Below are 12302 nucleotides of genomic sequence, written 5' to 3'. Positions count from 1 at the left end.
TACACCTATCTTCTGTCCTATCCTTACTCTTTCTCTGCATACTTTGCCCAGAAGAAGCTTTGATCTTTTTCATCAATGGGCCGACATCTGCTAACTCTGCTTCACTGACTTTCATGTTTCTATTGTGTTGAATATGCTCAGGAAGAGATGCAAGACCTTTTAAGCATCAATTGCTTGAAGAGTGCAGAGTGTTTAAAGTAACTTATTAAATCTATTTTGGTCTAAGAATGCAGACTGTCAGGTTATGATTTTTTTCTCCTGAGTAACACAAAGCATTGCTCATTTAATCTGGTTGATTGTAAGCATTGTTCTCCTTGGGGACTTATGTCTGAAAGCATTTGTTGTATTCTACGTAGTAGATTCTTTTTTTTGTGCTGACTGCTTGTGTCAAAGATTTTCAGAAGTAGGTTAATGCCAAGAACTGCCTATTGATGTCTACGATGCAGCTTGCTAAGGGTCAGGGTACCTTCAAACCTAGATGCACCTCTCATTGGTGTGAGAGCTTGAGGCAAGGTGCACGTGGTTGGCTTGATTTGCTCCTGCAGCCTGCTTGGAGGACACTGATCAGAAGCAGAGCACGTCATATAAGGTATAAGGCACATTTCAGATTTTTGTAGACAAAATCTTTCTTCAGCTGTCACTAAAAAGTGACTGCTGCACGCCAGGATGTGACCTATGAGAGCTGTGGCTTACAATTACTTTTTATTCTTGTTATTACCCCTAAATTGGTGGGAACAACTCATGTGCTTCTTCTGCTCCATTGTATTCTTAATAAATATGCTGTCAGGAAAGTAGAAGGTGAGACTTGCAGGTGATCATGATCTTAAAAGCCTTGCTTATCATCAAGTGGGTGATAAGGTAAACTATATCTCCTGCTTTTGGCACTAGGATCTTGAGGAGCAGAGTTAATCAGGTACCATAGTTCTTCCTGTTAAGCAGATGAAAATCTTACTCAGAACGCAGTCAGGTGTAGTCTGGAATGACTTGCAGTAAAAAGAAATAAATGCTGTGGGAAAATTAAGGGAAAGATAACCGTAAGATAACTGAAAGTTTTTTGGTGGTGTTTGGTTTTGGTTTCGTTCTTGGATCACTGCTGAAGAAGACTATAAAACCAGTAAGGAGGTAGATTAGGAGTAGCTTAGCCTTTGTTCCAAGCTTTGGTGGAAGAAAGTCTGCATTTGTTGTTAAGAGATTAATGTTGTGTTACAAGCTGTCTATCAAAGTGGGAAACTGTGAGGCATTGCCTTTTAGTGACAGAGTTAAGGAATTGATGTCTTTCACGTTTCAATGAGAAAAGGTTGTGACATGCTGTGAGCACCATTTGGCTGCAGAACAAATAAAAACAATTAATTCAGCTTAACTGCAAAAAAAAAAAAAAAGGATGGATGGCTTTTGGTTTTCAAAAGTGTACTTTGTAGATTTTGTAGATTTTTTTTAAAAGGTTCTTAATCTACATGGAAGCATACAGAGCTGTATTTTCATCTAAATTGGCATGCGAGGGCAAAAAATACCTGCTTATTTGAATTGGTAAAGCTACAGAAATTACCATAGATAAGTCCTATATGAAATGAGAGTAATTGTCATTCCAGTTTAATTAACACTAAAGATAATTGAGACTGTATTCATATGTAACATAGCATTTATGGCATTTTGTTTCACAAAAATTAAACTGTCTTTTCCAGAACTTTATTACTCTTATTGAAAGAGATACATCAGCTTTTTCAACTTTTTTTTTTTTTTTTTTTTTTACATCAGCACATAATCAAACCTTTCCCTATACCCTGCAGAGAATACAAAAGAGTAATGCATTAATATGGATGGCAATTTATAGTCTATTCAGTTGCTCACTTCATCTACATTGTGTGCTTACTGGCACAGTTCTGTTATCGTTCTCAGTTTTGTTTTTGCGGAATGTTTTGGTGTTTTTCTTTTAAAATGAGGGAATGTTTCGCATTGCAAAGAAAACGGTTGCCTTTTCTTCCTCTAAAACAGAAGTGTATGAATGTACATCTTTCATTGAAGTTAATGTAGTAGAAGTCAGTTCACTCTACTTTTAAATAAATGATTACTGTCATGATCGGTAAACTCATATGGTGATGTATTCCTGCACTTCTCTCACTACCATTTTCATTTACACAGCATTCAATGAATTTAGATATCCTTGTTTTATGATAGCAATTTCATGAGATGTGAAACAGTCTTGATGGTTTCTCTACAGCTTGGAAGTTGCCAGTCTGACTCGGGCAGATACTGATTTGGAGGCATATCGAATGCAGATCTGCAAAGAAGTGATTGATATGATGATGAAGAACATGGTGTTAAGTCACAGCCTCATTCCACACGTGGAGAAGAGGATGAGTTCAGTTTTCAAAAAGCAGTTCCTTACAATGGAGAGAGAGTTTCAGGAAGAGCACGAAAGGAAGGTTGTGGCTTTAACAGCTGAGTGTAATCTGGAAACAAGGAAGAAGATGGAGACTCAACGCCATAAGGAGAGAGCTGCAAATGAAGAGGCTGAAGAGTTAGTGAAAAAAGTGAATGAAATGGTAAGTCTTGTATAGAGTGGAGAAACTTTGCATGATGTAGTTTTATGTAAATGGTTTCTCTTTTGCAGTAGGATGGCTGAGTTGTTCTCTTAGAGGACTGTGCAAATTAAATGTTTTCAAAAGATCAGATTTAATGAGAGTGGATACTAGCAAGAAACTGTTTTGCTTTACCAGGAAAATGAAATCATCTTGAGAATCTGTGACACCTGAAAACAAAAGGCCACCACTATCTTGCTTTATTTTTTGCTTGCACAGTTGCTCACCCTTGCAAAGTAGTTCATTATTTATTATTTTGTACTGCAGCAGTTCTAGGAAAGAAAGTATTTTACACATTCGGAGTAGAATCATAAACCTTATCTGCATCAGAAAACCTACAGTACAGATAAAACTTCTCCAATATTCTTATTTTGAAGAGAATGAAAATACATTAGCCATCTCCACCAAGGACTGTTTTCTTCTAAACCAAACGAAGGCAACCAGAGCAGTCCATATTTAAAGCAGAGCAGGAAGTGAAATTTTCTTGAAAATAACCTCTCAGTAACAGTGAGATAAATCATGTGAAGATGAATATGATTCTTTACAAGTTTAGGGTTCTCTGTAAGTAAAATCTTAGTGCTTATACCTGTTACTTTTGATCAGAAATTTCTGACTGAATGGGTATTAATGCTTAGGATTTCATAGGTGGTCATTTCAGGAAGTAGAGCTGAAGTCATCTGACCTCCATTTCAGTGTCCCTGATACAAAATCATCCTCAGTTCCTCTACATCTTCTTTCAAATATTTTACAGTAAAACTGATATATTTTTTTTCCTTTTTAATTCACATGTCTGGAGAGAATTCTGGTAATTTCTGAGTGTTTCACCTCTATAACCTTAAAATTCTAAAATATTCAAGTTTAATGTTTCATGCTTGTCTAAGTTCATAACTCAAGTTGAAGAGGATGACTTGGTGGGAAGAAATAGCGCAGTTTGTGATTTACTAGTGGTGCTTTAGTTCTGGAGCACATGTGGATGTGTGGGTATTGGATGTGGCGCTTCTGAATTTCCAGCTGTCTTTGGATAAGTGGTTTCTAGTAATAGATTCTTTTAGACCTTTATACATGCCTGTGTCTGCTGTCATTATAGACATTTCCTAAGTTTTTGGCAATCTGTAAAAACACTTGATTTTTTTTTTCTGTTTGCATGCCATATACCTGTAATTGTGAAGGACTTCAATAGCAATTTGTGATAACAAATTGGAGAAAAGTGTTTTGCTGAGGGTTTGCTGGTGAAGTACCCTCAGCATGCTGAGGATCTGGAAGAACTTTGATTTCAGATTATTCAGAGTTCAGTGTTCAAATTTTTACTAAACGTGCATTCAGTCCAGTAGATTTTATTTGCACAAAATACATTGCTGCTCTTTCAGTCTTGTTTATATTAGAAATCCCAAACAGTAGCTGTCATTAAAAAAATTAAGACCAATTGTCCTTAAGCATTTATGATCTACTTATGTTCTGTTACCCAACTTTCAGTCCCCTAAGATCCTGACAGTAGTTATGCTTTTTGAAAGAGAACTGTAAAACCCAGCAGAATGTATGAAAGAATGTGGTTGGTTTTTTTTTTTACTTGCCATGGAACTTGGTCCAAGAGGACATGCTGGAGAATTAGGGATGTCTCACACTTGAACTCCTGCCAGTGGGTGACGTCAGAGAGACAGCGGTGACAAGCAGCTGCAGCAAAAGCTTCTTCATCCTTTTTGGTCAAAACAAAGAATGGATATTCCTTGCCTTTTTGATCAATTGTTCATTGCCTACAGTGCATCGCTTGGGAATGAGGGGTGAGCTTAGGGAGGCTCAGTGCAGAGGACAGTTTTGTCAGTATGAATAGTATGAAATTCAGAACAAGACTCACATAACACTTTGGTAGCTCTGCTGACGTAAGAAGTATCCTTTGCTCTTTGGGACATGCATGTTTTGATTCGAAAATGAGTTCATGCCATCTGTGATTAAAACTGCGAATACGTAAATCTTACTGGAGAGCTATGAGAAAGTATTTCTTGCAAAGAAGCTTTTGAATTAATTGCCATTTAATTCTGCTCCATTGTTGTAACTCTAAAATGGCTCTATTGGATTAATTTGTAGAAACTGATAGATAAAGTAGGTCACTGATAATCAAAACTTCCAAAGATTTGCAATGTAATAGTTTTTTTTTCTAATTTGTATTTTTTTAGATATCTGTGTTTTCTGACTTATGTAAGTCTACTCAATTTTAATATGATTTCAACATTGCTGAATGTAAGAAATTAATTTCATATATATATGTATGTTGAATCTCATGAAGTTGGTTTACCTTCAGGAATGCTTCTCAGTTCTAATAAAGCCTTGGAAGCATCATTTGGGTTATAAACTGAGTATTGTACAATCCATCATTCCAGCAGATAAACATGGAAAGTGTGCACAGATTCAGTATTAGCCTTCTTCAAACCTGAAATGATAGCAATCAAAGTATGCATAAAATACATACGAGCTACTAACTTCAATGCTTCAAAATATTTTGAATGCTGAATTTATTCAGAGTTATTTATTATTCTCTTCTCTGCAGCCTGCTGTAGAATACAGAAGTCTTTTGGATAGACTTCACAGTCTGGAGCGAGACCATTTGAAAAGGTTCCTTCTGGTAAAGCAGGAGGAGTATTTTGCAAAGGCTTATAGACAGCTGACTGTTTCCCAGAGAAAGGAGCTCCATAGCATCTTCTTTACACAGATAATAAATGCTACTTTCAAGGGAGAACTGAAACTGGAAATTGCAAAATCATTAGTGGAAGATTACTCTAAAATACAGGTAATGGGACAACTGTTCTCTTCTTAAGCTGATGGCAGAATACAAACCCATAGTAACTTTTGTAAAATATTTCAGGAAGCATATGCACTTGTGCCTAAAATGTATTACCAATGTATTATCACTTTTATAGCTAATTTTCATAGGAATAACATTTAAAAGTATATTACCATTATTATGTATGTTTAGATATCTGTACAACTGTATATGAATGCATTTGCACAGCCTTTTTCTGCAACAGTGAATTAGATGTATTTGCTACAATATTATTTGCTAAGTACTTGACTTCTGTTTTCCTTGGTAATATTTTCAAAGTGCCCAAGGTTTTAAAGCTAGTCTTTACTGCTTAAGGAAAATAAGACTAAGAGGTCACCTATGTCATGCAGAAGAAATGAGGCTGAAAACTTACCTACACTATGCATGGGGAGATTGTGATATACAAATCTGAAGTTTTGCAGTGAGTATTTTGTGTCTGTGCATAGCTCCTGAAAGCTGACTTAGTAGAGTTCTGTCCTTGAGCCCTTTTCCACAGTGTGGACTGTAAGCAGATTTGTGTTCGTGCAGCAAACTTCTGGTTCCAAGTCTGCCCTAGGTGATGTTAATGGGGCCCTCAGCTTCTGACGGAAATGTCAGGGTGCATTGCAACAGCATAGTGTGTGTCCTTGAAGGACTTTTTACTCTGTTTGTGTTGGAAGTTAGTGTTATGGATTCTAAAAACTCTGGGAATTGTTCTTCTGCCTGTTTCTTGACGAATGAGTGTCGGGATCCTAGACATTGAGGTTTTGGAGGTTACAAAGCAGTATCTGAAAAGTAAGTGTTAAAACATAAGGTCCACTTGTAAAACTAGGTGCACTGTCAATGCTTTGTACAAAAAAAGCCTCACATGGGTCACTAAAAGACATACATGCTATAAAAACTTCTCCAAAAGGTAGCTAAGCAACCATAAATGATAGGGCAAATGAAAGAAATCCTGAAGATGTTTGTTTTGCTACTTGAACATGGGTGACCTAAGTATTAGAACTTGTCTTAGATACCTGAATGTGTGCTAGAAACCATCCTGTACACACCTTTGGTGTCTACTGCAGCCACTTGTAGACTTAAACCTTTCCTATTCCAAACTGTTGAAAGCAGAAACTTCTGAGCCAGCCTGTGTACAGCTAGTGTGGATTTTCCTATGCCGTGCTGGACACATGTAGGAGATGTATCCTTGTCTTTGAAGTCAATTTAGGAGAGTACACATAAAATAGAAGTATTCATACCAAAGGCTCTTTGTGTTATTTTCTTTTGATGAAATAATGTTAATAATTCAACATGATCTCCAGACTTAAGTTTGTATGAGCTCAATGGTTTTTTCACTTGTAAAAACTTCTCTCTGTTTACTTCTCTCTATTTAGGAGCAAGTCTGACCTGATACCCTTAGGTGTTAGTTGAAATTAACATTATATCTAATTAGATATGTTTGTTCATGTTCTTTCCTGTAGGGAGACATTGAAGAGCTAATGGATTTTTTGCAAGCTAGCAAGAAGTATCATCTGAACAGAAGATTTGCTTACAGGGAATATCTTATAAGAAACATACAGTTAAGGGATTCTCAGGCCTCTGCTCTTATAAATGCAGCAGCAACTCAGATATTGAATCTCATTAATAAGATGGAAAGGTAAATGCCTCAGTTGTTTTTTTGGTATCTATGTTGGTGTTTATGTTTCCTAGCAAGAAAGGTGAATAAAAATATGTGTGGGGGTTGAGTTTATTCTAATATTTTGTAACTGATACCAGTGTCAGTTGGCTGAAAAACAATCCAGCACTGCTGCTACAGGTCCTGTGTATGCATCTTAATTTGTGTGTTTCAGATGTCTGTATTGGTGTTATTCACTGGCATCATATGGGGCATGCATTCAGAGAGCAAGTTTAACATAGGTAATGCAACACCAGCCTTTTGGCATCAGTGGCAAGAGTCAGCACTGGACAGATATATCAGACTTTACCTTGTGTATTTTCTTTCATGATGTTGACTTACATTAAAAGTAATTTAATATTAGAAAGCAGGAAGTCTGTCCCAAACCAAAAGATTGCATCTGTTGAGATGGTACATTAACTTATTTAATTCATGTAGCCTTTGCTTACTCTTCCTGTTTACTGACGTGCTGAGTTCAGCCTCAAGATTTGTTGATCAGAGAGTGGTTCTTCCCATATGCTTCGACTGCTTTGCCTATTTTGCTAAAATCTGCAGCTGTGTGGCTCTAAGACAGAAATAAATCTCTTGGCATAGGAAATAGAACTCAGGCACATCTTCCACAGAAAGTTCCTTTCCATCAGTTTGTGCCTCTTTTCAGAAACGTATTATGCAAGAAATGTTCTGAGATGTTTTCACAGATGTCATTATGTGAAAGGCCTTAATGAGAAACTCATCTGTATAACCACTGCGTCCTTGGATCAAATCATTGCAATAACAACTGGAACTTCTCAAGTCGAAAAATAGGTTCCACTCAGTGTTCAGTGCTTGTTACTGCGCTTAATAGTCAGAAAACAGATCAACAACAGAATGAAGAGAAGACATGTAGTATTAGTAAGGCCTAGTGGATTTCATCCCCAGAAATATAATAGGAGGGATGATTGTACACGCATACAAAAAAAATACCCTTCCTCCAAAAAGCCAACAACTTCTTCCCTCTTAAAGCATAATTTCCAAGATGAAAAATAATTCCATTGTGCTCCCCTTCCAAACCTCTCAGACTGGCAGAAAAAGAAAATGTATCCATAGTTCTAGATGACATTTGTAGAGAATAAATCCCATCTCACTTTTTGAGTGTAGAACTAGTTATTTTCCTGTAACTTCCCATATCTGCTGGGTCACAAATTCCATTCAAGCAAATTTTGCCAGATTCTTATTCAAATTCCATTCTAAAGAACAAATTACAGAATGTAGTTATTTAAATTTTATGCTAGATATTTTTTTTCCTACAAGCAAACTGAAATATATTGGTATAAACCCAGAGGAAGTTATAATCTGTGCTAGGCAGGATTGAATTTCAGTTTTTACCTCTAAACTGATTTAAGGCATATTTACAAATTTGGGAGTTAAAATTTGAGCAAGAGTAGTTTGGAGCTGCTACTTTATATTTGTGTCCATAATATCGTCTTATTTTTCGTACTACTGTTTCAACTGCTTGTCTAAATGTAAATACAGGTCTACCTTGATTCGTTGTGTTTAGCTTTGGTACTGGGCCTGAAACTTACAGTCACAAATGGAATTCTAAAATGTAGAACTGTTTATCTTGAGTTGAGAAACAAATATATATCAAATTAACAGATTCAGAAATAAATGTAACAAGTAAGTTGTATGGGTAGAGACCATAATAGAACATATAAAATGTATCAGAGAGCAAGGCAGTTCAAAATAAACATGAAAATGATTATCTGTAGCCTGAAATAGAGGCTAAAAAAAAAAAATAAATAAAATAAAAAAAATTCTAGGGAGATTTGTGAACATTTTAAATGAAATAAAACAGCCAGGTTTGTTAAATTGAACTTTCTAAAGATAGCAGTTAAATAAAATATCATTTTTAATAGGACTGGCTGTGTGTACTTGGTGCTGTTTGGAAATCAAGCCTGTGAGTTGCAGTGTTGGAATGCAGGAAAACAAATTTTAAAATTCCAACACTAATGATACATTTTCAGAGGTGTCTGGGCTCTTTGTGTTTTCCCTTACAGAGTCAGTGAGTCAAAAGGCAACCAGAGAAAGTATTTAGCCCAGTGTTGTTCTGAGTATACACAGAGATGCAGAGCTCTTGATATTTTTGAACTGCAGCAGCTGTAACATTGCATTGTTCTTGTGCAAATATCTGCACTTTCAAAGAAGTTTTCTTAGTTCTCAAAAATCCTCACATTTTAATATCTGTAAGCATTCATTATGAATTGTGTTTTTTGAAGCAGGGTGTTGCTTTGATCTTTTCTTACAAAGATAATCAAAGCATCTTGTATTGTTCTGACTATTCTTCATTTACGTGGTCCTTATTATAAACTAAGTAATTTTCCACACAGTGTCTTTCTGAACCTTTCAGGAAGAAGTTGCTGGAAAGTGAATATCTCCAGTAGTAATGCAACAGCACAGAGCTTTTTCGTGATTTCTTACAGCCTTTTCTGCATATAGCTCTTTTCTGTGTTAAGCTTTTACAGCCTTGAATTATTTACTTCAGTTATTATTGGTAGTATGCCAGCTTGGCAGGTAAAATCCTATAATAGCTGAAGTGCAGTAACCTGGACATCATCATGCAGGTTCTCTGCATACAGTCTGTTTTGAGACAGCCTCCATATACAGCTTTTCTGATTGATCTCTTCTGCTTCAGTGACTTTCTTCTCTAGCCTCTATAAAACATTTCTTTGCTGGGGTACAGCTTTCATTAGGCAGTTCTCCATTACATTTAATACAATCTACTACTTTTTATTTTTAGTGCTTTTACTATACATTTTTTCTGTAAACCTTTAGGCTTTCATTCTGTACAGAGAAGTCAAGGTTTTTCTCCAATTGACCTATGATGTGTGCTTCTCATGAGCCCACACTGCATCTCTGTACCTTCCAAGACGCTAACTGCATTTGCGTGAATCTTCCTGTAAACCTCTCTGTCATTACTCTAGTATTCTCCTTCATTAACATTCTCCTTGTACAAAAACATTAAACACATGCCTGCACATTTTTTCAATGTCTGGTATGCTGAGATCAAGCATATCATACAATCTTACACTATTTCACTGTCTTTCTCCTCTCCTTTTGTTTTGTATTTCAGTTCACAGTCCTTTGGTAACAGAGTGTCTTTCACTTCTAATACACCAACTGTTTTTACTCTGTATTTGTATGGAACTAGAAATGAAGTTCTCTTGGAATGGCAGAGCCTCCTAGGAACTACCATAATACTGATTAATAGAAGTTACCGCTTAAACTCCTATAGACCTCTGAAATGGCAGGAGTTCTGCCCACTATTTTATTATGTGGGATTTTTAAGTAGATTCCAAATAAATAGATCATCAAATGCAGTTTGAGAAAAAGGCATATGGATCTCTAAATAATCAACAACCCTGAACTGAAATAATGTAGACTCTTTTTTTTTTAATCCTAAGATAAATCATCTTCCAGTCATTCTGTGTTGCATGTCTATTTTGAAATTTTTCATTTGCAGGATGATTCCAGCACATCTATCTTTTTCTATTGCAGATCTTTCCACTGCTCTGGACAGGGATTTTAATTGGGTGCAGTAAGACTGGGTTTATTTCTTCAATGTGAGACAGGTTGAAGGTGTTAAGAATAATACTTGGTTATTATCTTACCATAATAAATCTACCTTTGATGCAATAATCTTTTGCCTTGGGCTTGATCAGAAAGGAAGCATGAGATCTATCAAATACAGATATGAAACTTGGTGCTCTTGGGTCCATAATGATTTGCTTGGACATAACACTGAACTTTATTTACTTTCAAGGCAAAAATGACTTTGCCAAAATATATGAGAATAATGCTTGGTGAATTGCTCTCAAGTTGCTGAGAGGTGTTTTAATCCTCCTTACAGAGGAGTAGAAAAATGCAGTAGACACTGGAAGAAACCTCTGTAAAAGGAGGCATTCTCTGGTTGACATAGCTGTGAGAATGCAGATCTGAGTTTCTCTCCAGCACAGTCAGTACATGGGGGTTATTTTGTGGCTTGCTCGGATATCTGCAGATGCATGAGCTCTAGTTGGAGAGGTGAGAGTTGTGGAATTTGGACACCACGTTTATAATGCAGTAACTGCAATCAAGTTAGAACTTTATATTCTCCTTCACTTATTTTAGCTTGTAGTTTGAAGATTTTACTTAGTTAGAATACGGCTGCAACAGTATGAACAAATCCTAATAAAACAGAATTAGGCCCCATACATGGAGAAGGTTGTGGTGGTAGATTGCTATGTTTAGCCATTACTGTAGCTTATTAATTCTGCTAGGTATCATGCTGGAACAGAGACCTGAAAGACCAACATATAAAGACCAACATACCAAATTTTTCAAAATTGTATTGAACCCAAGCTTTGTATGTAATATTGATACGGGAAGAGGGGATTTGGAAATTAAACCAGGAAATTTTGGACAACATCCAGATTCAGCTTTGGAAGAGGTGCGTTCTGCTCAAAATTTCATTTGGCCTTTTCAGCACCACTTCAAAACTCCAGTGTGCTTAATATAAACTTAATATATATAAATAAACTTAATATAAAATACAAACGGCCCAGCAGACTGGCCTGACTTAAGATAGTCTGCGTTAAGATGCTCTTCCATTCTTCTGTTGTTTGAGAAAGATTTGGGAATTTTCTATTGTAAATAGTGTAAATAGGACAGCAGACAATTTTAGAAATTAAATTTGAGTGTATAGGAAGAGAATTTTTATAACTATTAAACTATTATTTGTATTTTGCTTAATCTTTAATGTTAAATGGGATAGCAACTGCGGGTAGATCTAAACTTCAGTTTGAAATAACCATGTGCCTAAGACCAAGAGTTTGCTCTGTCATAGTATTATATTTCACTGTTTGAAATCTTTTTCTTATTTAAATGCAATAGGAAAGCTGAATCTAAGTGTTTTTATTTGATTAAATTACATCCTTAAAAGAGAAGATTGCTTTTAATGAGAAGGAAATATAAAAGACATCTAGAGTTGCATCCCAGTGGCATTAAATGAAAGATGTAAATATTATGAATAATATATAAGGTTTGAAATGTCTCATTTGAATATTACTTACATTACTAGATGATATGTAATTGGTTTTGCATTTGCCTTCCCTTTCTTCCTTCTTCCCATTCCTTCTTCATACTCTGCCCTCACAAACTGCCTTGATTCTGCGTTCATCTTTGAGATTAGGGCTATCCTTCTGTTATCTGCTTGTCCATTTAAGAATTATGTTACTGCTAAAAAAACAAAGAT

At 35.9% G+C, this 12302-nt stretch overlaps 1 protein-coding gene across 1 annotated transcript in view; it reads left to right on the top strand.

The window, feature by feature from the left end:
* Positions 1 to 12302, top strand: part of EVC2 (EvC ciliary complex subunit 2) — a 64597-nt gene that overhangs the window by 28100 nt on the left and 24195 nt on the right. Inside the window, exons 10-12 of the mRNA XM_048943124.1 lie at positions 2219 to 2543; positions 5122 to 5361; positions 6840 to 7015. Of these exons, the coding sequence (XP_048799081.1) occupies positions 2219 to 2543; positions 5122 to 5361; positions 6840 to 7015 (741 nt within the window). The remainder of the gene's footprint in view (positions 1 to 2218; positions 2544 to 5121; positions 5362 to 6839; positions 7016 to 12302) is intronic.

This window comes from Lagopus muta, chromosome 4 (assembly GCF_023343835.1).
Source record: "Lagopus muta isolate bLagMut1 chromosome 4, bLagMut1 primary, whole genome shotgun sequence".
In the NCBI taxonomy this organism is placed as follows: Eukaryota; Metazoa; Chordata; class Aves; order Galliformes; family Phasianidae; genus Lagopus; species Lagopus muta.
This window is presented reverse-complemented; position numbering and strand designations above follow the sequence as displayed.